Source organism: Pseudoliparis swirei, chromosome 12 (genome assembly GCF_029220125.1).
Source record: "Pseudoliparis swirei isolate HS2019 ecotype Mariana Trench chromosome 12, NWPU_hadal_v1, whole genome shotgun sequence".
NCBI classification, from domain to species: domain Eukaryota; kingdom Metazoa; phylum Chordata; class Actinopteri; order Perciformes; family Liparidae; genus Pseudoliparis; species Pseudoliparis swirei.
In genome coordinates, this window is record NC_079399.1 from 17,515,926 (window position 1) to 17,541,541 (window position 25,616).

Here is a 25,616-nt window from a genome sequence, read left to right on the forward strand (position 1 = left end):
GAAGCCTTAGAGACCTCTGCGTTGTTGTCATTTATTCCTGATATTTAATGTTTCAATTTTAAATTAAAATATGAAATAATTGGACATTGTCAAACAATAATTGGTCCTCCTCAATAATTACCCCCAACAATACTGAAACCTTCATTTCCTCCAAGGTAGCTGTACTTGATGGAGATGAAGTCATTATAATCGTACTCCTAATCCCATGAAATGCATACATCACCTGCAGTAAAGCAGCAGGTGGGCACGGCTCAACTCAATGCTGTTTGTGTGAGACATCCGGCCTGGCCAGCATTTCCATTCATCTTTAGATTATAACCGAGTTACCAACAAGCTCTCTCTCGCTCTTTTATTTTCAAACTGCTGCCATGGCTTAATGACTCAATTGTATTATTTATTTTATTTGTGAAAATATTATGTTACAAGTCAAAGTCCCGCATTCAATATTTTACTGAAGTACGTTTTACTAAAGTAAAAAAAATCAAAGCATAAAAAATGATTAAAGTACTGATTAAAAGTGATTATATGTAGCCATGTGGAGTAAATTCCTCAATTCTAATGGTAATGAGTTTACTCTGAATAGCCGAGAGAGGGCAGCAGAAGAGGACTTATTCTGTGAGGACAACCCCCGAAGTTAGTCTGGCAGTGGTCCCCTTGATAAGCAAATTCAAGTTTATAATACATACACATTTTGATGATCTTGCATATGTTCCCAGTGTCCTACGTTCCTGATACACACAACAACATGGTGGTAGATTGGTACGACTATCTTTGCAGATGAAATTTCAAATCAATGTTGGAAGCTGGACTTTTCAAATGCAGTTTGAAAAGTAAAAATCCATTCAGCCACAGGGAAGATATCAATGTGTGAAGAAAAATAAAAAAAGTAAACTGTCTCGCCCGCAAATGTTTGAAGGAGTGAAACACTTTCTCTGTGATGAACTGTGACAAACAGAAGTCTAAGATGAGAAATAGAAGCTGAGAAATGCAGCTGTTGATGCCAAAGTGCTAATGAGCTCAAACATGGAGGCCAGAGGTCGCATGATGTCTCTCGTCTGAAGTATCAGACTTCATACAAACATTATCATGTGAACCACGCCCGAAATGTCCATTGGCCGGGCGTGGGGATCGCAGTTTAGCCAGTAATCCAAGCCAGAACAAACTGAGCATCTAAAAATAGTTACCAGTCCAGCTGCTGTGGGACGGAGACAGGGGGGCGTGGGAGGGTCTTTACGTGGGGCTTCGACAGGCTGGCCAGGGGGGAACAGGGATCGACAGCGGGGGGGAAGAGTCGGCGTAAAAAAGAGCGAGAAAAGACGTTTTTCTCACCTGCTCCCTGGGAGGTGATGAACTTTGCTCTCAGGCCTCCTTCAGCAGGCAGTTCTGGGCCCGGCGCCGGCGGAGGAGCCACCATGGAGAACCTGGAGAAGCAGCTGGTCTGCCCGGTCTGCCTGGAGCTGCTCTCCAAACCCGTGGTCATCCTGCCCTGCCAGCACAACCTCTGCCGCAAGTGTGCCAACGACATCTTCCAGGTGGGTGTGGTGTCCGACTTGAAGGTTGTTCATTGGACCGTTTTCATCCCAGTGCATTTCTGATTGCAAGCAGCCATCATTGTTTTCACATTGAGGTGGCGTTTCGATCCATTAACAAAATAGTCCATCAACAGATATATCTTTTGAGTATCAAACACTCTTTTTAATCTTTTTAAGACTGTACAAATAGAAATACCAGTTAGTTTAAAACTGAACTAAAAGTACAGAAATACATTGTTTTGCTTGATAACATAACTTACTGTTGTAATGTCGCACATTGGAGGTACTTTATACTGGTTATTCAATAACACATCACTCCGTCATATTGTATAAGACACTCAACTATCATCTTAGATCTCAAACTGAAATGTAATAAGTCATTACAGCTGTTGGATGGTGTAGAGGAGTAAAAAGTACAATATTTCTCACAGAAATGTGGTGGAGTAGAAGTAAAAAGTACCTCAGAATTGTACTTAAGTGCTTGAGTGAATGTAATAGTTGCTTTCACCAAGTATAAACAAATATGATGAGCAACACATGTCTAGAAAATGTCTACCACATTTGTTTTGTGTTATTATTCTCAGACATGCGTCCACTGAGACAATAAAGACACTATTGGTATGTGTGAGTGAGATATGGCCTCGGACGAGGACTCTTACATTCTGTTGTCATACATGTGTTACTCGTACTTCCCCTCTCTCCCCTCTCCAGTCGGCCAACCCCCTGTGGCAGAGCCGCGGCTCCTCCAGCGCGGCCTACAGCGGCGCTCGCTTTCGCTGCCCGTCGTGCCGCCACGAGGTGGCGCTGGACCGCCACGGGGTCTACGGCCTGCAGAGGAACCTGCTGGTGGAGAACATCCTCGACATCTGCAGGCAGCAGGAGTCCTCCAGGTGAGAAGTGTTTAACGATGTTTAATAAATGGGTTATTACACATTGTCATGTCATTGGAAGCAGATCGAAGGAGGCTTTATAAAGTCACAGTATTTGTCAACAATAGACTCATTTTAATCATTATTTTCATCATTTGAAAAAATCTCCTACATTCTGTCAATATTTAGCCTACAGGTCACATGTTCAGGTTTACCAATGAAACGTATTGATTTTGAATTTGAAGTAGGATGCATGTTGTTGTCATCATGAGTGGCCACCAACAGAGAGCAGCCTTGTCCTCTGTTCCTGCCGCTCTTCAGTTGATTCGTCCACAATGATGGAAATGTGCTGCTTTCTTTGCAGACAACAGACTTTGAGACTTTGAGACAGATTAAAAACAAACTTGTTGTTGCTGAAATTAAGTATGCAGTTATTTTTAAAGCGAGAAAACCACTGAAAATGATCATTTCTGAGACTTTGAATTTATGGTTGTTTGATTTTGTTTACACTCCATGGGGTTGAAAATAATACAAACACATGATCTGATTCAGTTTTCAATTCAGTTTCTTTCATATAGCCCAATATCACAAATTACAAATTTGCCTCAGAGGGTTTTACAATCTGTACACATAGTCATCCCTGACCTTTGACCTCACATCGGATCAGGAAAACCACAAAAAATAGAAAAAACCCTTTCACAGGGGAAAAAAGGGAAGAAACCTTCAGGAGAGCAACAGAGGAGGATCCCTCTCCAGGATGGACAGAAGCAATAGATGTCATGTGACCAGAAGGAAACATGACAGAGTTACAACATATTCAATGAATATGAAGTAATCTGATACATTTCCCGACAATAATATCAGGTAAGATAGAGTCAGAAGCCAAATCGGGCGTCAGTCACACAACACAAGAGTTTTGACACATATATACCCTCTTGATTTGGTGTATTACCCCCTCTGAAAATTAAAGACATTATGTGTGCGTATCTACTTTTTATTTCCTGATTTGAGCGTCATTCAGAGTCTTCTCTCACGAGATGAGACTTCATATGAAATGATCTATTAACTCGTTTTTGTCCAAACAGTTTCAAAAACAAAACAAAATGTTTGATGAATAAATATGTGATGTACATATTATATATATAATCTCCGCTTGCAATCCATCTGATTTCATGAGTTTTATGTTCCATCTTGAATCCTTAATGTTGTTGTGTAAATGTAATTTATCGAGCTGAACAACCAAGTGCCTCCACCCGTAAGGCCCCCCCCCCCCCCGTAGATGTGGATCGGGCCTTGACTTTAGGCTGCGGCGGCCTCTTTCTCATCCGATGAAACAAGCAGGAATCTTCCGGGTGTTGGCAACGTGGCGTGAAGTTCCACTTTGTTCATCTCCGTCAGCTACCCACAATGCAATGCTAAGTTAGCCTTGAAGTGCTCCGAGTAGTTGCTCCTGAAAGTTGGAATTAAAAAGTGTGTCATCTGGTGTTTTACTGATGATGATGATGTGAAGACGAACATGTTCCTCAATCAGCTTCTTTCTATGAACGACGTGAGCCGTCAGATCGGAGCGGTTTGGAGTTATTTCACATTGAGTTGAGGACATTTTGAACGCTCGATGATCCGTCTCTCCCTTCTCTGTCTCCTCCAGCCGTGTGAACACGAAGCCGGGCCGGCGGCAGCTGCTGTGCGAGGAGCACGAAGAGGAGAAGATCAACATCTACTGCCTGTCCTGTGAGACGCCGACCTGCTCCATGTGCAAAGTGTTCGGAAAACACAAAGACTGCGACGTGGCGCCGCTCAGCAGCGTCTACATGAGACAGAAGGTGAGGACTCAAGGCGTCGCCTTCTCACCGGCCACTCCCCTTTTCATTCAGACGGACTGCTCTCGTGAGGTGGAAGTAATCAGCAGCGTTTTACGGTTTTTATGTTTATAGCTGAAGCCAAAGCTCGTTTGAAGGTCAATTCAATTCAATTCAGTTTATTTTGTATAGCCCAATATCACAAATTACAAATTTGCCTCAGAGGGCTTTACAATCTGTGAGGTCAAAGGTCAAAGCAGCAATAGATAAAGTGCACATAGGTGATGGTGGCCTTTTCCTTTTATACTTTCACTCTTTCTGTTTCTATTTTAAAATCTATTCCAATACGGCAAACTAAGTTGCACACTGACCCGCCGACCTCCACATCTAAAGGTCGGTCACGGTGATACCGGATATCTTTTCACATCCAATATGTTGCACGGAAAAGCCTTAATTTGCTCATTTGTGGGCGCGCGGAGACAACGTGCAGCCGCTTTGTCATGCAGATGGCAGCGGCCGGCGTGTTATTGAGCAGTTGGGCTTTGTTGACATTTCCGCGGCGGCCTCTCCATCTCTCACTCTGTCTCTGATTCACTCATCTGAAATTCAGATGAGGTTCGGAGGAGAAGTTGTTGACGCTCCGTCTTCATGCAAAAGGTTAATCGGGAAAAAAACAAAAGTTGCCGATGTATGTTGTCGGCCTGCGTGGGGAATGTTGGAGGACGTTTGTTGATTGGATGACAACAAAAGCTGTAACAAACTGTACAAATGTGCATGATGTCATACTCGGAGCAGCTGCACGCCGGTGACTCATGTTGTTGCTCCATCAGTGCTGCACACATTCCTCTGAATACCTTTAACAACAGAACATATTTGGGGATTTTAAAACATACTGACATACTTCATACTCTTAATTTGTGGATAAAAACCTAAATATTGTCTGGTAATGTTGTTCGAGGAGTGCTGCAACGTTACAAAGACATGTGAGCACAGGTGTGACCATGTAACTGAATTCAGACGTCGTGGCCTCGTCTATAAGGGAGTCCATGTGGGTCGAGTTATTATAAGAAATGTAAAACGTAAACATGTTTTTATTTTATCTTTATGTTGGCAGCTAATCGGTTTGACCCATGTGGTTATATTATTATATTAAATCCCAGATTTAAATAGACCAAAATATACAAAAAGGTGAACGCATAATAACAAAACGGTACGCAAGATAATACACGTGGTGAAATGAAGAAGGTGAACAGTGTTGTTGTTGTTGTTGTTGTTTACAGACGGACCTGAGCGACGGCATCGCGATGTTGGTCGCCAGTAACGACCACGTCCAGGAAGTCATCACTCAGATGGAGGAAATCTGCCACACTGTTGAGGTTGGTTAGACACACACACACACACACTAACACAACACACACTAATAGAACACACACAATAACACAACACACACTAATAGAACACACACACTAACACAACACACACTCCAATATAACACACACAATAACACAAAAACACAACACACACACTAATATAACACACACAATAACACAAAAACACAACACACACTAATAGAACACACACTAACACAACACACACTCCAATATAACACACACAATAACACAATAACATAAAAACACTAATAGAACACACACTAATAGAACACACACAATAACACAACACACACTCCAATATAACACACACAATAACACAAAAACACAACACACACTAATAGAACACACACAATAACACAACACACACTAATAGAACACACACAATAACACAACACACACAATAACACAACACACACTCCAATATAACACACACAATAACACAAAAACACAACACACACTAATAGAACACACACAATAACACAACACACACTAATAGAACACACACAATAACACAACACACACAATAACACAACACACACTCCAATATAACACACACAATAACACAATAACACAACACACACACTAATAGAACACACACTAATATAACACACACAATAACACAAGAACACAACACACACTAATAGAACACACACGATAACACAACACACTAATAGAACACACACAATAACACAGCACACACACAACCCACCCACACACAAACACAACACACACGAACACAAGAAAACAGTTCTCTTCTCTTCTTCTTGAGTTGTTGTTTTCCCTTGTTATGTAACAGCCGACTGTTCATGTGTCAGCCGGTAGAGGGCTGAGTGATACTTTCTCTCATTATTCCTATGATCGATCCTGTAAACCTGATATTGACATCATACCGGTGCCGATGTCGTATTGTTTTGGGGCGATTGCGCCGTAATCGATGTGTTCCTGTCGAGTCACACAGTGCTCGCCTGAAGCGGGTCACCGGTCCATCAGGTGCTCAGACCGATCAGGCGGCAACGTGTCCTGTCTCCTAACCTCCTCCCTCCCCTCAGGAGAACGGTCAGCGGCGGAGGGAGCAGCTGGTCGGCCGCCTGGACGTCCTGGTGGGCGTCCTGGACGAGCGGAAGCAGGAGCTGGTGGGGCTCGTCGCCGGAGAGCAGGACGGCAAACTCCGACGCCTCCGCTCTCTCCTCCGCCGGCACAGCGGCCGCCTGGAGGCCGCGGCGGCGCTGCTGGAGGCGGCCCTGCGGTCCATCGAGGAGCCGCACGTGCCGGTGTTCATACAGGTGGGTGAGGCTCCCGCGGGTGGAGTCGGATGAGCGGTCGTTTGTTCTACCTGAGACGTTCTGTCGTGACCCGCTGATCCAGAACCCCGAAAACACGGATTCTAAAGGTGTATGTCGATGTTTTTAGACTCTTTATCCTTACAGGAGAAAAATACACCACAAGAACAATTGAGATTTTTTTCTTCCATCGTATTTTATTGGTCCACATACACACACACACACACACACACACACACACACACACACACAGACAATGAAAAGCAGCTCAGTTGCTGTACTGTATTGATCACATGCACACACGTTTTTTTATTTTACATTTTTTTAAACAACATGAACAACGTCTCTAAATCACGTTATATATCTTCATGCATGAAACATTGTAGTTTTTATGGCTGTGTAACCGTTACGTTGAGACAGGTTTTGAACTTTTGAAGTAAAACGTTCAGAGTTCTGCAGATTAACAGAGTTGAAGTTATGATAACACACACACACACACACACACATCCATTGACTCCTTCATGCCCACAACTGCAGACACGTATTACAGAGTTTAACTGATACATCTGTTTGTTTTATGTAAGTAACCAACCGGATTAATAATTGGGGTTCCTATTTTATTGTCCCAATGGGCCAAATGGGCTGCGTTTCTACCCTGATTCCTATAAATCTGTGAATGGGAGGAAGCATATTCAAAATCACCTCACTAACTCATTGTGCAAATCCTAAATTAAATTGTCAAAATTCAACAAAGTGTGCATGTTCTATTACTTTTCATCCCGGTATGGGCCAGCTGTATACAGGCAGGAGATGTTTCCACCACACGGGATGCAAAACGAGGCTGTGTGGGCCAGAAAACCGTCATAATTATTATCAGGACATCAAATTATTGAGAAATTACAAAAAATGTGGGGGCATAGTGACTGGTACTGTACATGTCCTTGGATAAATTAATGAAAAACAAGCGTGATTGATGTCATTTAACCCTCCTGTTACCTTTCGGGTCAATTTGACCCCATTCAATGTTTAATGTCTGTGTTCTTTGGGGTCAATTTGACCCCAGGCTGTTTTTCACTGTGTCAAACATATAATAAATATCAACTTTTGTATATATTTAAAGGGCTATTTAGGTAGTCAACAGACAAACATAAAGTACCTCACACTTAAACTTGGGAAACAATATTAATTCTAATAATTTTCTGGAGGTTTTAATTGCTGGGGTCAAATTGACCCCGAGGGTAAAATATGTTCGTAAATGTGAAGGTAACAGGAGGGTTAAGGGGTTGAGTGAGCAGCAGTGTGAACCCCATGAGGCCATTCTGGTAGCCGGCAGAATTTCTCAAAATCATGTTTGACAAATCCTTCTGATTGACGTCGTTGTCACGGACAACTAAAGCACAACGTGATTCGTTTCGTCTCTGTCTCTTCTCTTCTGTCTTCTTCACTCTCACAGAGCGCCACCGCCATCATGGAGAAGTAAGTAGAATGTTGTTTTGGTGAGATTTTAATGTTGATTACACAAAGTGAAGCACGATCATATCCATAACTTACGTAATGCCATTATTGCTATACTTAGTACTTCTAGCACGCCACATTTGAAAGGTTAATAGTGTACATTCGGTTTGACATTGGAGGTACAATATATTTGGATGTGAAAACCTGTAACAATATAAAACACAACGCATTTTAACACACTGCTAAATTAAAATACTGCTGAAGCCACAAAGTGAAGCCAATGTTACAGTGTCATAATATAAAGGGATCATACTATGACTCACTTTTGACCACATGGGTACAAGATGGAGATCACTTTGTGAGTGTGTGTGTGTGTTTGTGTGTCTGCAAAAAAGCAATATTAGCCTAAATCAATCATCTTTGATTTGTAGGTTTGCCTGATTAAGTATTTATTGTTTAAGATATCAATAACAGGCTGCATCTTACAAGCCGTTAACCTGAAGTGAGTCAACATTAGTGTTTTATGATAAATCATCCGCTACCTGTGGTTTAACTCAGGAATAATCCTCATCTGTATCCAAATCTGAATCCTACAATATCTGACCACGTTTGAGTTTATTCTAAATGTTCCAACAGACACAAAATACAAATGAACTAAACTCCTACAGCCGCATGAATATGATGTCTGAGTGTGATTTGTGTTGTTGTGAATATTAATGTGCATTATTGAAGTTCAATGTTTTCATTTATATTTTTTACATTTTTTTCTTTTTTTTTATAAGAGTGATTCAAATTCAAATCACAGCTTCAATAGTAAAAAAAAAAGTGCACATAGTTTATTCATATAATATAATAACCTGTCGCCACATACTTCACATCGAGGTTCATGGCCAACATCCTTTTGTAAAACATATAAACCGTCATGTTGACACAGGGATTTAAAATTTGGAATAAATAATCCAAACTAGAATTTCCCAAATTATAATGCTGTGCAATTTGCAGCATTCGTGTACCACAGTACCTGAACACCTCTGTGCGTTTGCGTTGGCAGGATAGCGGTGATGTCCAGGGACTCGGACACGGAGCGTCCAGAGCTCGGTTTTGAGGATATGAGCCACTTGGTCATCGATACTGACGAGCTGGCCGACATGCTGAGGAACATCGACTTCTCCCCAGGTACGCACCGTGGTACAACGTGTGGTACTTATACATCAAAGTACTACAGTCCCCTGTGACTGTGGTACAATTTAATATCATATCGGATTATTTATCCACATCCATGTAAAAGCAGAATTTTGCTGTCGTTGAGGCGGAGCTAGTTTTGAACTATTTTATATAGAGTTGCATTTCATTGTTGTTTTTATACTGGATTTATCTATTTATTTACTTGATTAATACATAAAGATTGTTGAAATTCTGAAATTCTGCTGTGACAATTACACAAAGGCCAAAGTGACATGTTCACAATGCCTATCTGATAGTTTACATTCTTCTATTAAGACAAAATTACATTTAAATTATAAAAAGTAAAAGTAGGAACTATAACAATTTTTATTTTTTGCATTCAAAATGAATTAATGATTATAAAGATACTTTCCAATAATTGTTTTGTCAATTGATTAATCGTTTCAGAATCGTTTGGTCGTTTAATTTATAACAAAACATCATATTTCACAAGATGTTCACATTTTTTGAAGAAATCTTTATTTTGTAAAGTAACTCAAGCGGTTAGATAAATGTAGTGAACTAAAAAGTTAATATTGTCCTCTGAAAGGTAGAGTAGTAGAATGAGTAGAAGTACAGTAACAGTTATGAATTCATACTATAGGCGTCTTTTCCACACTTTTTAAATCTAGAACAGAAAAGTCCCGTAATGTACATTTTAGGATAGAGAGGGTTGTGGGGTTTTTGGTTAAGAATTAACTGGAAGTGACCTCGTAAATTCATGTGTTGCACGTGTGTGTCTGTAGGTGTGCGAAATGATGGAGAGGAAGATCCTGAAGGAAGTGCAGAAGAGTCACAACTCGACCTTTGCTCCAGATTTTGAGATCGAAACAGAAACATTTGTTGTTTTCAATATCTCTGAGTTGAATTTTTCGAAAAATTAGGTTTCAGGGTTCAGGGTTTTGCTTTAGAGATTCTGTGGTACTATTTAATATCATATTAGATTATGTATCCGCATCCATGTAAAAGCAGAATATTGCTGTCGTAGAGGCGGAGCTAGTTTTGAACGATTTCATAAAGAGTGGCATTTCATTTTTTTTTTTTATACTGGATTTATCTCTTTATTTTCTTGATAAATACATAGATTGTTAAAATTCTGAAAAATATATATATATATATTTCTAGAAATGTAAAAGTCCATATTTTGGTGCACCCCATGTTCTCCATCATCAGATTGCTCATTAGTGATGGATTTCGTTCACATTGCAAACCAAAGAGTATCTTTGAAAGCAGAAACGTTTTACCAGAAAACTAAATCCAGCTTTTCATAATTTCGACCGTAGAAGATGCTCCAGCAAACATGGACACCATTTTTCAAAGACCCCTTTATGTCATATAATAATAATATCTAAATATATGAAATACAATACATGAAACAGATCAATGAAAACATTCACTGTAAATACATACCACTCCTTTATTAGCTTGATATAATTACATAACAACCATACTTGTTCTTTTTTATTTTTATTTGTTGCACTTAAGATTACATTGTGCCTCAATGAATAATACATGTTGGTGATTATTTACTTCTTTGTTGTGCATATCACACAACCGCTTAGTTTGAGAACTCTGATTATTGTTTTTATACTCTAGGTACTCCTAACTTTGGGAATAGCTGTAACGGTGAGGTAATCCGGCAGTAGCCACAGCTGATAGCCGGCAAAAAAACACGAATCAAAACCAATGCTCATGTTGCTCCGTGACTTCTGGATGTGTAAATAACAATAATAACAATAAACTGTTTGCTAACAAGTTCTCTGCTTCCGCTTAAAAGAGGATGTTATGTCACTGTGTGTTTATAAAGTTTATAAATGAGCTTCGCTGCCCCCAAGTGCAGTTTGAAGTGGACGGTGTCATCAGATATGTTCCTACTTTATGTATATACCGTATGCACAATATAAATTATCGCTCTGGCTTTACTTGTCACGGCTTTTAACATTGAGACATCGTTAAAGTGTCTCGATGAGCGTGGAGTCGAAAATCACGTTTCTAAAAATGCAAAACCAAGCGGCTCGTGTCCGAGTTTATAAATGTTCTCGTTGCCGATGAATTGTTATATTTTTTTGTTTGTTTGTATTTTTTATTCAGTCAATCAAATCAAATACAATACAATATTATCCTATAAAAAAAATACAAAAGAGAGAGACTGAAAAGGTATAGGTAGAAGCAAAAAAATGCTTATAAATTCCTATCCTAAATTGAAATCAAAATAAATCAGAAAATTAATATAAAATAAAGAAAAGAAAAAAAGAAAAAAAAATAAACAAGATAAAAAACAAAATATATTTATTTATACTACCACATACATCTTCCATATTAATCCGTTTTTAATTACATTTATAACTCTCAAGGATTTTTTAATAAATAATTCCCTTAAAAACAAAAAGAATATTTGTGAATGTGAAGTCCAGCTCGCTGTGTGTCGTACAGAGGGGGTGTGTGACATCATCTCCAGCCACACAGGAGAGAGCTGCAGTGTGAAGGGTTCCCCTCGCTGGGCAACGACAACGACGGCAGCATCCTCCTCCTCCTCCTCCTCCTCCCACTCCTCCCACTCCTCCTCCTCCGTGCTGCGTTTGTGTGACATCGGGCCGAGCGGCTGCAGAGTCACTGGCGATTGTTTAGACGTGGGATGATGATGACGACACTGATCTCATGATATTCGTCTTTTGTTCTCCACTCGAGGTCGTGCATCCTGAGGGAATGCAAAACAGACAGAAACCATAGCCGGTTTAACATAATCTTCTGGGAAACAGACATTAAAAAGAAACACACGATTGATGGGAATCATACCTTTCTCTACACGTGTGTGTTTCTTTCAGCCGAGATGCAAGACGACTGACCAGATTTGAGCGTCCCACATTGTCGCCTTTTATTCAGTCAAGAAACCCGGTGTATTGAGTATAACTATCTCTCTCCATGAATAACTCAAAGGAATGTATGCACTGGGTTTAGCACTGCTTCCTGTGTGGTGGGAGGGAGAGTAAGACGATTTCCTTTGTGTGTGTGTGTGTGTGTGTGTGTCTTTCGGATTTAAACGCCCTCGTATAGGTTTTTCTGTCACAATACTTTCTAAGGGCTTTTGTAAACATTACAGTTTCAATATTCTTTTCAGATGTTATGTAAATATAACAATTACCAATAAAAGACCCACATGAACATTTTATAATCTCTCTCCAAGGTTGTGTTAGCTCTGGGTACCTGGACGTGATTAGTTAAAAGGATGATATTCTGTATTCCTTCTATATGCTCCGGAGAACTGAGGGGAAATAGTGTTTTCCAACTTCTTATTTTTAGTAATTTACCATTTAGAGTTACACTACCGTTCAAAAGTTTGGGATCACTTAGAAATGACTTTCTTTTTCAAAGAAAAGCAGTGTTTTTTCAATAAAGACAACATTAAATTAATCAGAAATACACTCTCTACATTGTTAATGTGGTAAATGACTATTCTAGGTGGAAACGTCTGGTTTCTCATGAAATATCTCCATAGGTGTATAGAGGCCCATTTACAGCAACTATCACTCCAGTGTTCTAATGGTACATTGTGTTTGATAATCGCCTTAGAAGACTAATGTCTGATTAGAAAACCCGTGCAATTATGTTAGCACAGCTGAAAACAGTTATGCTGGTGATATAAGCGATACAACTGGCCTTCCTTAGAGCTTGAAGTTTGTAGAACAAAATTAATACTTCAAATATTAATCATTATTTCTAACCTTGTCAATGTCTTGACTATATTTTATATTCATTTGATAAATAAAAGTGTGATTTTTCATGGAAGACACGAAATTGTCTGGGTGATCCCAAACTTTTGAACGGTAGTGTAAATAAACTCTTACAATTTAAACATTTTGATAATTATTTTAATTTTAAATCGTACAGCATGTCGTGGACCTCAGGACAATTTTTGTGGAAAAAAACAGAAAAATATAGAATAGAATATCATGGTAAAAAAGACGATAATCAAGCAATATTTGACTTAACTTTTGACTTTCCCTAAAATGTGCTGATCTTGTGTCAAAAGGAAGAGGAAGTTGTCATCATCTCACCCCGACATATGTGGTATCACAGGAAAGCCCCGAATGTCCTCTTATATACTGTATATATACTGTATATATATATATATACACTACCATTCAAAAGTTTTGGGTCACTTAGAAATGTCTTTATTTTTCAAAGAAAAGCACTGTTTTTTCAATAAAGATAACATAAATCAAAAATACACACTGTACATTGTTAATGTGGTAAATGACTATTCTAGGTGGAAATGTCTGGTTTCTAATGAAATATCTCCATAGGTGTATAGAGGCCCATTTCCATCAACTATCACTCAGTGTTCTAATGGTACATTGTGTTTGCCTTAGAAGACTAATATCTGATTAGAAAACCCGTGCAATTATGTTAGCACAGCTGAAAACAGTTATGCTGGTGATATAAACTATACAACTGGCCTTCCTTTGAGCTTGAAGTTTGAAGAACAAAATTAATACTTCAAATATTAATCATTATTTCTAACCTTGTCAATGTCTTGACTATATTTTCTATTCAATTTTCAATTCATTTGATAAATAAAAGTGAGTTTTCATGGAAGACACAAAATTGTCTGGATGACCCCAAACTTTTGAACGGTAGTGTATATATATACATATATATACATATATATATACATTCATATACATATATGTATACAGGATAGGATGTCCTCTTATATACTGTATATATATATGCATACATAAACATATATATATATATATATATATATATATTGTCAACATAAAAAAGAAAAACGATACTTGTCAGATGGAATTTCTCCGTCTAACAGGTATCGCTGTGTGTCTTATTCTTCTATGTTTTAGAGAACTCATCGATGAGCGATGCTGCCCCAATAATCACGAGACCACCGGATGTCTGCCACGGAAAATACTCCCCAATAAATGAACAATCGACTTCTGGATGCATTGCAGGGAACATGGCGCCTCTTATCACTCATGCTCCCCTGATGTGTGTATTCTACGTCCTTCGGGTTCCCTCTGACTGCACATGGAGCAAAACTAATGACTCTCATCCGCTTCAGTTGTACTAATCTAGATTAGATCAGATTAGATATATACTTTATTCATCCTCAGCAGCAGCATCATGTTTACAATATATACAATACAATAAAATAGCAAGGCAGGACATATTACATTTACGAATGACAAAAGTAAAGGATATAAATATGAAAATGAAAAGTGTAAACGGTGTATGTGAAGTATACAAAGTAGACCTAAGGGCGTGGGTATCACCCAGAGGACTATTATGGACACAGGTGTGTCAGTCAACGCTCTCTAAACCGGTTCCAAACCGGTTCTGAACCGGTTCTAAGGAATCATCACTGACAGAGATAAATTATCATGTTTCTACTGAGCTAGCCACAGCATATGATTTATTTATATATTTGTTTATTTACTTTGAGAGTTTGGAGATGTATCATGGGCCAGTCTCGAGGTAAGACTCTGGAACTACACAAGGACTCAAACATTTAGGAATTTATTATACTTTTAAAATATGTTCTGATAAGAAAGGCTTTTAATTCCTATGCAATCGTATTTTTTTAATTCAATTCAATTCAGTTTGTTTGTATAGCCCAATTTCACAAATTACAAATTTGTCTCGGAGTGCTTTACAATCTGTACACATAGACATCCCTGCCCCAAAACCTCACATCGGACCAGGAAAAACTCCCAAATAACCCTTCAGGGGGAAAAAAAGGGAAGAAACCTTCAGGAGAGCAACAGAGGAGGATCCCTCTCCAGGATGGACAGGTGCAATAGATGCCATGTGACCAGAAGGACAGATTTAGAGTTAAAATACATTCAATGAATATGACAGAGCAGGCACGTGCACAGGTAGAGCCCTAGTGGTGCTCAAGCACGTGCCCCTTTGCCCTGGATGAGAAAAGTGCCCTTTCTGTATTCATGTCAAATACACATTATTGTGGTCGTCATGCTCCGGTTTATTTTTTCTGTTTTTTAGATGTGAGACGGGAGTTGTTCTTCCAGAAAGCCGTCGGCCCAAAGATGAACGTTACGATTAAAGTCTGTTTGATTCACTCTACAGGTTGGAACCGACATGCCACGTTCAACGAGTCCAGAAGGCTGAGCCCTGTGTCCGGCTGCTGGGAGGCGAGGAGCTTCCAGACGGACTCTCCAGGAGCTGCTGGACGAGATGCCGGCTCATGTCTCCTGTCCTCAGCCTCCAGAGGACGTCATTCAAGCTGCTGAGGTCCAGCGGCTGTGGAGACGTCCTCCTCCATGTCGTCTGTTCTTTGGTTTTGTTTCAATGTTCTCCATCCAGTTAGGAGTTTGGTATAAAAGCATCATTTCATATACTGCCGGGGTCTGTTACTTACTTTCCTATTTTCTATTTTTGTCAATGAAAATCTTGTAAATAGAAATGATGCATTGCTTTTGTTGGATTATTTAGAGTGAAGATATATGTTGGTATTTGTTACTGATTGTTGCCAACTGACATGACACGTTTTGCCATGTTGGATTTTTTATACGATAAAATATTTTTTTGGTCATTTAAGCTACGTTTGGCAAAACACAAAACAAAAATATAATCGTCTAATCGTTTATCCGTTATGAAGATGAAAAATGAGCACTGGTGTAAACTAACAATATATTAGACATTAATTATTAAGAATCAACACAATAAGTAAATATAAAAACTATAACATTGTAGTGCATAAGTCTCAACCATTAAAGTTGATTTATAACCCAATATGAACATCATAACAGTGTTTGCTGACCCAGTAGTTTTGAATAAAAAGACATATTTTGATGTTGTGGTAAATGTATTCATTAAAATCAGGAGATAACAATCGACATACTGTACACAGTTTACATGAACGTACAGTGAGTATTCCATGGGACAAATGAAAGAATTATTAAGTCTCGTTCAGGCTGAAGTGTCCGTCTTCTTCACAGCTGCTTCCTCTGTGGGCGGGGCGGGCGGTGTCGGGTCATCTGGTCCTGTAGTCCTTCATCCTTCTCATGTGGTCCTCCCTCGTCATCTTCTTCGTCGTCGTTAAGGAGATCCCGGTAGACTCTTCTGTGTCACAGCAATCGATATCTAAATAAAAAAGTAGAACCACGCCAACCAGCCTTCCCCCGCCAGGCGCGAGGGAAGGCTGTCTGGAACCTTATCGGTCCTGCCGGGCAGTCGGGCTCCTCCTCTTCCTGCTGCTCCTGGGAGACTCTTCTGGTTTCTGGGGGACTGGGGTATCTGTTCATCGCTATATATCCATCCGTCTATCTGTCTATCAATTGTCTCTCGGTCTGTCTATCCATCTCTCTATTGTAAACTATATTTTCACATACAAGGAATGTGTCATGGCGGGTGGTGCAACATTAGACAATAACATTAAACAATCAACAATCAACAAAGTGCAAGAATTGTAACATTACATTTACAGTAGAATATAAAATAAAGTGCACATACAAACCAATAACAGTACTTTAAACAGTGTAGTGTAAGTTTTAAGGGACAAGTGTATCACTAACCTGATAACTTACCTGCGGGCCAGACCCTGGCGGAGTCGGCGGATCGCGCGGAGCTGGCGGAACCGGCGGCGGATGTCTGGGTGTCGGAGTCGGCGCCGGAGCTCGTCTGGTGGTAAAAGGGCCAAGACACGCAACAAAGACACACGCGCATTATGAAGCCTAATGTCCGCAATGTTATCTTCCTCGACTAACCTGATGGCCGTAGGGAGGCCAGGAGCTCCATCGTAGTCTCCGCCAGCTGAAGGGAAACATTTAAGGATTCTTCATTCAATAAAATAGTTCTGGATTACATTGAGCAATAATAGATTCAGATTACAGCTGCTAATCTATCAGTTAGCAGGTCATTATGCAACGGTTTAGACTCGTGAGCCACACCTTCCAGACTAAACAATGTTTCATATCTTCTCACTTTCCCTCTATATAAACCTTTAATTGTGCATTGCTCTGATTTCTTACCTCCGTAGTCGATTCCGATGGCTGCCGCCGGGGGGCTGGGAGGGGGAGGCGGCGGAGCTCCAACGAAGTCGCCAGCTGCAGGGAAACATTGAAACAGGATTCTTCATTCAATAAAATAGTTCTGGATTACATTGAGCAATAATAGATTCAGATTCCAGCTGTTAATCTATCAGTTAGCAGGTCAATATACAACTGTTTAGACTCGTGAGCCACACCTTCCAGACTAAACAATGTTTCATATCTTCTCACTTTCCCCTTTATAAACCTTTCATTGTGCGACAGGAGGGTTAATTGTCAAAGAAATAGTTCATGGGATAGTATTAATTAAAAGGAGCAGATGTTTGTTGAATAAGTGACGTCTCAGTCAAACAGTCAAAACAAACCAACTCATTCTCACAATCAGATGCGTCTCTAACACACCTGGTGCGATGACGTCACACTGATGTATGATTCTATTTCAGTGTTAAGAATATCTTTTTTCAGAAATGTCAAGGTTAAAATCTGTCATAATTGATAGCCTCTAAATAAAATAACACTGTTTTAAATCCACTACACTAATAGTTAACACATACCACAGATATCCAGCGACTTTTAAGACATTCCGGTCCTCAAATAATCATTTTACACGGAGAAACCTCAACCACATCTGTATTTTTCAAACAGGCCCCTTGACATTGTGAACTGTTCAACTATAAACTCAGAACTGAGAACGTTTTAAATGGTTTTAAGGTAAGAACCAATAACAAAAATGCTAAATATAAATATAAAACTTACCTCCGCGCAGCGCGTACGCGTGGTCCTCCATTCTCCGGCTTCTCGGAGGTCCGCGGAAGAGGAAGTCAGTCACTAGAACGAGATTCAAGGATAACTTTCAGCTAGCGGTCAACAGCTCGAGGAGTTCGCCTCACAGCTCCGGTCAACCAGAGGGCTCAAGCTCGAACGGTTTGGACCGATAGCTCTGAGTTAAGGGCCCCCAAAACAGGTCCATGCGAACTTTATGGTATACGGCTACAGATCTCACTCATCATTCTCCACTTCACGAGGTGCATCTCAGAGCGCGAGGACGAGATGCTGGAGGCAGCGCGCGCTCGTGCACTCCCATCAGTTAACTCCACTTAACAAACAAAGCACCGCGACAACGAGCACAGAGCATTGGAATGTTAAATAAATCACTTTCATATGATAAAGTAAAAGGAGCAGACGTGTGTACAATAAGGCCCGTTTCAACGGTCACGACAGAGCAGCTCAGGGTCACGCGCAGCTCAGGTCAAGCGGCCCGCGCGTTCCCGATGGTTACCATGGTGCCGAGTTTATGCATTTTACAGAGTACATTTGAGAATTCTATAAAAATGGTTAAGGCGCCATCTTTTTTCTGTAATTTCAAAGTTAAAGTTCGACGTTTGATGCCTTAAAACAAAAATAAAAGGGGTTTCGAGGCGTTGCACTTATTGTCAACACATTCCGCACATCTCCTGACATTTTCAAGACATTCTGCAGCTCAAATCTCATTTTACACGACGAATCATCGACTGTCAACATTCTAAACGTTAAAACTCAAAAGGTTTCACTGATTTCTAAACTGAGAACACTTTTATGGATTTAAGGGGATACGTTAATAATAAAAATGCTAAATTAAATGTAGAAATGGTCTTACCTTATGGTCCAAATCACAGCCCGGTCGCTTCAGCAGGGGCTCGTCCTCGGCTCTCGGTCGTCGGAGGGCCTTCCTCGGGGTCTCAGGTCTCTCGTAGTCCGGATCTCGTGTAGTTCTGTAAGACAACAAGTTTTGTTTCCAACAAAAAGACTCAAGCAGTGCAAAAGTCTCAGAGTTTCCTTCACAGGTCTGGGTTCACAGGAGGGTTCACAGGTGAGGTCCGCTCGCGTCAAAGTCCAAAGTGCAAAGGGCAGAATCAGAACGTCCGCGGCCTTAAATAGCCTCGGTCCGGTTTCCATGGCATTGACTGACGTGCGTGCGTACGTACGTACGTACGTGCGTCTGATTGAGCAATACAGAGGCATTATTTATTTCCCCCATATTTTTTAAATATATATTTGATTCATACGAGTTATTATTATTATTTGTATTAGTAGTATTATTATAAGTATTATTATTTCTCAGTTATCTGTTGCTATTCAGTAGCTGTATGAGCTGTAAAGCCAAACTGTATGCTAGATGAAATATATTATATTATATATTATAATCTTATTATTTCAGAGGGACCATGTAGTTAAAACAAATGTCACCATTTGATGCACTGCACCAGATTGTACTTGGCAGATGGAGAAGAAATAGAAGACGTGGGCTTGCAGGTGTATGGTCTTCCGACTAAACTTCATTTATTTGACAGCTTTCCCCTCTCAACTTCTTGAAACTGTTTTGAGAGGTCAAATGATTACTTTCCATTATCTTTTTTCGTAAATTCTTCAGTCCATTTGTTCTTCTTCTTTAAACAAATAATGTATTCTTTTATTTGGAAATATTGACAGGTACATAACACAGTAAACGAACTGATATTTCCATTGTTTATCATCTTCTTGTTGAAATATCAGATAACAAACCCACTCCCCCACCCCTCCCACTGTATACACTAGAGTGCAGGACATTCAATACATACAAAGAGGTCACCTCATTTCGCCGAGGCACACGCACACACACACACACACACACACATCTTGAACATCACCCTCTGTTTGTGTGTGTGTGTGTGTGTGTGTGTGTGTGTGACACACACCTGCACAGAGTCAATACCCAGTATCACACAAGTACAATATATCCAGACATTAAATGACAACATGAGTTGTTCTTCTTCTTTGAGTTCGGGCAACCTATTCTACCACATGTCTTGGGGAATAGACACAATTGAACATCAGAAATAGAATATTGTAAATCGACAACTGGCACATCTCCGGCTCAAGATTGATTTCCCAGGGACGTGGACACAATTTTTCTTCATAAATCAGTATTTAAGAATAACACTTACTCTCTCTGTCATCAATTCCCCCCAAATGTGTTTGGATATCTGTCGGGGCATTTATTTGAGTTCTTGTGAGAATTTCACCTCGACATGCTCCGCGGCGCTCATGTCTTCAGCTCTCATGTCTTCTCACGACACAATGTGTTTCAGGTGTTTCGTAACAACCAATTACTTGCTCACTTCAAGTTACAGTGATCAATAGAAAAATCATTTTGCCAATGGGTGCCCTTTTTTGGGGTTTGAGCACCTGCCCCCCAAAATGTCTGTGCACGTACCTGTGACAGAGTGTATCAATAGTTCATAGTAGGCATATTCCTATTTATTATTCAAAAATATGTTTTTATTCCTTCTGATTTGCATATGAAATACTAAATAATATACATTTGAAGCAAATAAAGCAACATTTTAAGCTCATTTTAAATGAAATGGTTCATAGTTCAGCCATGTTGATGTTGATCATGATATCTTCATAATGCTGTCACTCAAACTCAGGAACAACATCCTGAGACTTCTGGGGTTCAAAACAACCGAGATTTTTTTTTTAAACAACATGAATGTCAATCTCTAAATTACATATTATATCTTCATGCATAAAACATTGTCATTTCACAGCTGTGTAAACGTTACGTTGCATCAGGCTTTGAACTTTTGAAGTCGAACGTTCAGAGTTCTGCAAATTAACGATTAATGAGTTGAAGTTGTGATGACACACGTTAGTCGTTGCTTTGCATCGACATCGTAACGAGGGACCAGCCCGCACACACACACACACACACACACACACACACACACACAAACAGAGGGTGATTAGCCAAAAGTATCGCCAATACACCCACGGTTTGGACTGAGTCAGAAAAACTAAAAACTCAGAGGCCATTTCAACTTCTGTGTTTGATTACATATTCTTCTCTCTCTCTCTCTCCCTCCCTCTCTCGCTTATGTTTCATTGAACCAAAGTGATGACTCAAACTTAATTGCAGTACATGTCTATCCATACGTCAATGTTCTATACTGCTGAGCGTAATGCGTAAGGTTTTATTTCATGTCTACTCTGTATCACAGACAATATAGCAAAACAAATCATAATTTAAGGAACCATCAACTAACAAGCTACATGAAGGGATTGTTTTTACAGGAACCAACTGGGGACAGTCGACAGGACTGAGATATCTGCAGTCCAGAAGCGTCCTTTTATTGATCTTAAATTGGCAATAATGCCTGAAAACCATGATACAATGTGTCCTGTGGGTGGCTCGTGCACATTGGGAATATATATTTGCCTGATGGTGGCGCTAGAGAAGTGTCGAGAGGTCAAAAAGCAAAAAAACATCATCAGGAATCACATCAGATTTCATGAAAACAAAGTCATTTGTTTTGGAGATTCTTCATCATTAAGACCTGATGGTGGCGCTGGAGAAATGGTCACATGGGTTTAAAAGCATTAAAAGGAATCATCCGATGGGGGACATAAATACCCAAAAAGAAGTCCAATGAAATCTGATGAGTGGGTGTTGAACGTTTGCTTTGGCCAAATAGTTTGAGTGACCGAAGCGTGACTGACTGATGGCATTTGATCTATTAACTCGACCGCCGGACACACTTGGGTACATTTCCGGTATTTATATTTTCAGTCTTTGGGAAGAATTTGATTAGAAATTGATTCAGAAAAACCGTACATCAGTCACACAGAGTTGTATTCTCGTAATCGACTAATACACATTCAGAATCAGGACAAGAACAGAATCAAAATATCTTCTTTTTTTTTTATTACAAAATATAAGTGGAAAAAATGCTTCTTTTTTGTTTGTTGCTAAAACAATATGATCAGTGTCAGACATAAATGTGCAGAGAAAACAAGGCTGTTTTTTCTTCCTTTTTTAAAAAAAGATTAGCGTACAGGTGATACAGTACCAGTGATCCTGCAGCAACTCAAAGGACAGAGAAGAGGACGTTGAGGATGGACAACCAATCAACGTGCAGTGTTGTCTGAGCATAAGACCACGCACAATAATTACATTAAGTTTGATCAATCAGAGTTGATTTGAAACAACAAAGAGATGGAGAAGGGTTCAATATAGAGTTTGTTTTTTACTTTTCTGCCACAAGACTTCACATTATGCAGAACTAGTTGTCTTTTAAGATGAATATCATCTTCAAGACGGTCACTGAAAATAATTAACAAGCGAGGTCAACAAGAAAGATCTTGAGAATGTTTTAAGTAAAACTGTAATTTGTGAATATTTAGTTCAGTTCGGTCATTTTCAGTTCAAGTATAACAACATTGTGGAACAAATTGTGTTCCAATGTTAAGTGGAGAAGTCAAACCCGACAGCTTCTTTCCAAAAATCCGGTGTGTTGTGTGTGAGGAAGAGGAGGAGGAGGAAGGGGCGGGGTGTTGTGAATTGAATTAAATAGAAGTTAATTTCAATATGTTCCAACAAAGTCTTCAAATAACACTTAACAATTTACATTTAACTCGATGGTGCGACGATGCGTAATTTGGCACCACCTGTGCGTAAAATGACGCGTAGAGGGAAGCAGGCGCACACAAAAAAACCACTAATGTCAGAGGTCTTGAATACTTAGACAGCGGCTCGGCTGTTTTAAATAAGCGTTTCAAAAAAGAAGAAGACGAGCTTTACTTCCCGAACTCGTCGAGCACTTTGCGGTTGAGCTGAGCCTGCTCCCTCTGGCTCTCGATCTTGGCGATCTGGATCATATTCCTCAGCAGGTGGAAGGTGAGGTCGATGGACAGCGGCGGCTCTTCGCTCCTTTTCATCAGCTGCGCCGCCTCGTCCTCCTCCGGTGGGAGCAGGTGCAGGTGACCCGGGTTACTCTCTCGGAGAACCCGCAGGATGTTGTCGCCCAGCAGGTCGGAGGCGGCGGCAGCAGCGGCGGCGGCGGCGGCGGCGGCGCGCAGGAGAACTTCGTCCAGCGGCCGCGTCTGGAGGCGGCCGCCGGCATCATCCAGCCAGCCGGGGAGGATGCGCGGTCTGCCGGCGGCGGGGCGAAGGAGCGACGCGAGCAGGACCGAGGAGAGGAGCAGAAGCAGCGGGACTGGCTTCATGTCCTGCAACCAGAGGTATCGATTAGGATGGCACGAGGTCAGTTCTCCACAGAATCATCACCGACATCCAACTGCCAAACAAACTCGCAGGAATAAAAGTGATCATTTGGAATTATATTGGAATCGAGGCTGATTTTTTTACCATCGTAGTCCGTCAATAAATCTTCCAAACTTAACAAAGTTCTGATGATCTGTCTATTAAAAAAAAGAAAAATAAGATGGTATCTTTCCTACAAGAAGAAAAGGCAAATAAGTACACATTTTAAGCAAGGACATTGGAGTTTAATAAGATGCACTTAAGTACAAGATAATCACAAATACATAAATAGAGGATATCTAAAGATTATCTGCCTGCACTGTTTGTTTTGTTTAAACCAAACTTAACTCCATACTCACTTTATTCTCTCCAGATGCTGCAGCTTAACTTTGTGATGGCTGATCTCAGGTCAGTCTGAACATTCGCTGTGAGCGAGGACTGGAGAGCACGAGGGCTTTTATACATCCGCCGGCGCGCCTTTGACGTCAATGCACAGACACGCGTTTGGAAAGTGGACAACTATCGAGACAACAAGGCAATAAAGTCCCGAGGGGACAGTGCTGCGATGGACAGGGTATAAATATAGGTGTTTATTTAATCTGTTGATTTCCTATTTATGAGGGATCTGCAAGAGGGGGAGAGAGGAGGAGAGAGGGGCCCTTGGAGGGGCTTTGAGGTCTCTAACGTTGGGGATCGACTTAAAGGGATCATTACTAAAAGCTTGCTCCTTGACTTAATGTTTCTTTGAGTGTGTTGTGACAATTGACACCTGATATTTAAACTTTTCAATTTTTAAAAAAATGACTTGTTTGTTTAATTTGTTTTTGCAAGTGCACACATAATATGAACTGAATTAATTCAGTCCCAACTTCCACGTGAGGAAACTAGAGTCTGTGACAGAAGGTCAACGAGTCAATCAATAATAAGTTTTACCTAATTACATTTACTTAAAGCAAAGTGAGGAAAAGTGATAATTAGTGATAATTCAATTACCTTTAAACCCAAAGTGATGCAACAGAATGAAAAAAGCAAAATACATCTTTTTATGATTATTATCTTTATTCATAATAATATGATTATTATTATCTGTGTTCAGTCAATCAAATAATAAGATTTGAAAAGTCCTTTGAAACTCAAGAGGGGATTCCTCTGGATGAGCTGTCCATGGTGCTGATGCTGTGTGAAGCCTGTATCGACTGGACTGACTAACACACATAATAATAATAAGTTATAGATTATATGATGTTGATTTGGAGATGCAATGTTTTAACTACATTATCAGGAGTTAATAGAAGTTAAATTACAAAACCCATTCTGTGCATTCTCGAATTGAGAACACTATCAAGAGAATTTTGATGATCAGAATTTGAACTTCTCCTCCAGCTACCCGAGGAATATAAAATATAATATGCAGGCGCTGTCAGTCTCGGGCTGCCCTGCTGCAGTGCATTTAAATTTGACAACCACACTCCAATGCTGAAAAGCCATAATCAATATCAACTCATTATTCTTCCAAACTCAAATCGCTTCATATTTTAGTCGAGCTTGGATCCAAGTGTCCAGGGTTAAAGGAGAAACACGTAGCTCTGAAGGACCAGAGGTGGTTATTGAACATGGTTCATCATTTGTTTTTGAAGGCTTTGATAAAACATCTTGGATGAGCACAAACATCTGGCGAATGGTTTCTCACCACAGAACATCTACCTCATCTCTGGTGTAGTCAGTCTCCAGCTGTTACGACTTTGACCCGGTCATCAGGTCCATCACGCCTCATATATAATATATGTATATATATATATACTGTATGTGTCAGAGCATTGTATGCGTCTTCATATAATCACCACTCTTCAACCTCATACACCTCAACACACAGCTCATCAAAATGGATTCCAGCTTTCTCCTGGGGCTCCCTCCTCTGGAAGGAGGGTGGGGGTTGGTCAGCCATTCTCCGCTTGCTTTCCACCTTATAATAGCCTCA

The 25,616-nt window shown here is 40.1% G+C and overlaps 3 protein-coding genes across 5 annotated transcripts; 1 reads left to right on the top strand and 2 right to left on the bottom strand.

The window, feature by feature from the left end:
• The first annotated feature begins 1,296 nt into the window (after window positions 1-1,296).
• On the top strand, window positions 1,297-11,305 carry trim54 (tripartite motif containing 54). Its single transcript, XM_056428242.1, has 8 exons — window positions 1,297-1,532; window positions 2,244-2,422; window positions 4,050-4,224; window positions 5,481-5,576; window positions 6,641-6,874; window positions 8,325-8,347; window positions 9,378-9,502; window positions 10,297-11,305. The coding sequence occupies exons 1-8, from the start codon at window positions 1,347-1,349 to the stop codon at window positions 10,371-10,373; spliced, it is 1,095 nt and encodes a 364-aa protein (XP_056284217.1). The 5' UTR covers window positions 1,297-1,346; the 3' UTR covers window positions 10,374-11,305.
• Window positions 11,306-16,381: 5,076 nt separating this feature from the next.
• LOC130202722 (WAS/WASL-interacting protein family member 3-like) lies at window positions 16,382-19,301 on the bottom strand. 3 transcript variants are annotated; one of them, XM_056428445.1, is made up of 5 exons: window positions 19,214-19,301; window positions 18,334-18,405; window positions 17,560-17,634; window positions 17,296-17,341; window positions 16,382-17,209 (listed from the first exon to the last, which is right to left on the bottom strand). In XM_056428445.1, exons 2-5 carry the CDS (start codon window positions 18,362-18,364, stop codon window positions 17,080-17,082), a joined length of 282 nt encoding a protein of 93 aa, XP_056284420.1. In that variant the 5' UTR covers window positions 18,365-18,405; window positions 19,214-19,301; the 3' UTR covers window positions 16,382-17,079. The 3 variants fall into 3 exon arrangements, 2 of the variants coding, with proteins under 2 accessions (XP_056284420.1, XP_056284419.1); XM_056428444.1 differs by having other exon boundaries at window positions 16,382-17,341; XR_008833394.1 differs by lacking the exon at window positions 17,560-17,634 and having other exon boundaries at window positions 16,382-17,341.
• Window positions 19,302-22,401: 3,100 nt separating this feature from the next.
• uts1 (urotensin 1) lies at window positions 22,402-23,601 on the bottom strand. Its single transcript, XM_056428530.1, has one exon. It carries the CDS (start codon window positions 23,599-23,601, stop codon window positions 23,173-23,175), a length of 429 nt encoding a protein of 142 aa, XP_056284505.1. The 3' UTR covers window positions 22,402-23,172.
• Window positions 23,602-25,616: the final 2,015 nt, after the last annotated feature.

Excerpts from the sequence above, each read along its gene's own strand:
- trim54 (XM_056428242.1), top strand. The coding sequence starts at position 1,347 with ATGAACTTTGCTCTCAGGCCTCCTTCAGCAGGCAGTTCTGGGCCCGGC. Across the intron at positions 5,577-6,640 it reads AAATCTGCCACACTGTTGAG|GAGAACGGTCAGCGGCGGAG; the intron begins GTTGGTTAGACA and ends CCCTCCCCTCAG. Across the intron at positions 9,503-10,296 it reads GAACATCGACTTCTCCCCAG|GTGTGCGAAATGATGGAGAG; the intron begins GTACGCACCGTG and ends GTGTGTCTGTAG.
- LOC130202722 (XM_056428444.1), bottom strand. The coding sequence starts at position 18,364 with ATGGAGGACCACGCGTACGCGCTGCGCGGAG. Across the intron at positions 17,635-18,333 it reads CGCGTACGCGCTGCGCGGAG|CTGGCGACTTCGTTGGAGCT; the intron begins GTAAGTTTTATA and ends GTTTCCCTGCAG. Across the intron at positions 17,342-17,559 it reads CATCGGAATCGACTACGGAG|CTGGCGGAGACTACGATGGA; the intron begins GTAAGAAATCAG and ends GTTTCCCTTCAG.
- uts1 (XM_056428530.1), bottom strand. The coding sequence starts at position 23,601 with ATGAAGCCAGTCCCGCTGCTTCTGCTCCTCTCCTCGGTCCTGCTCGCG.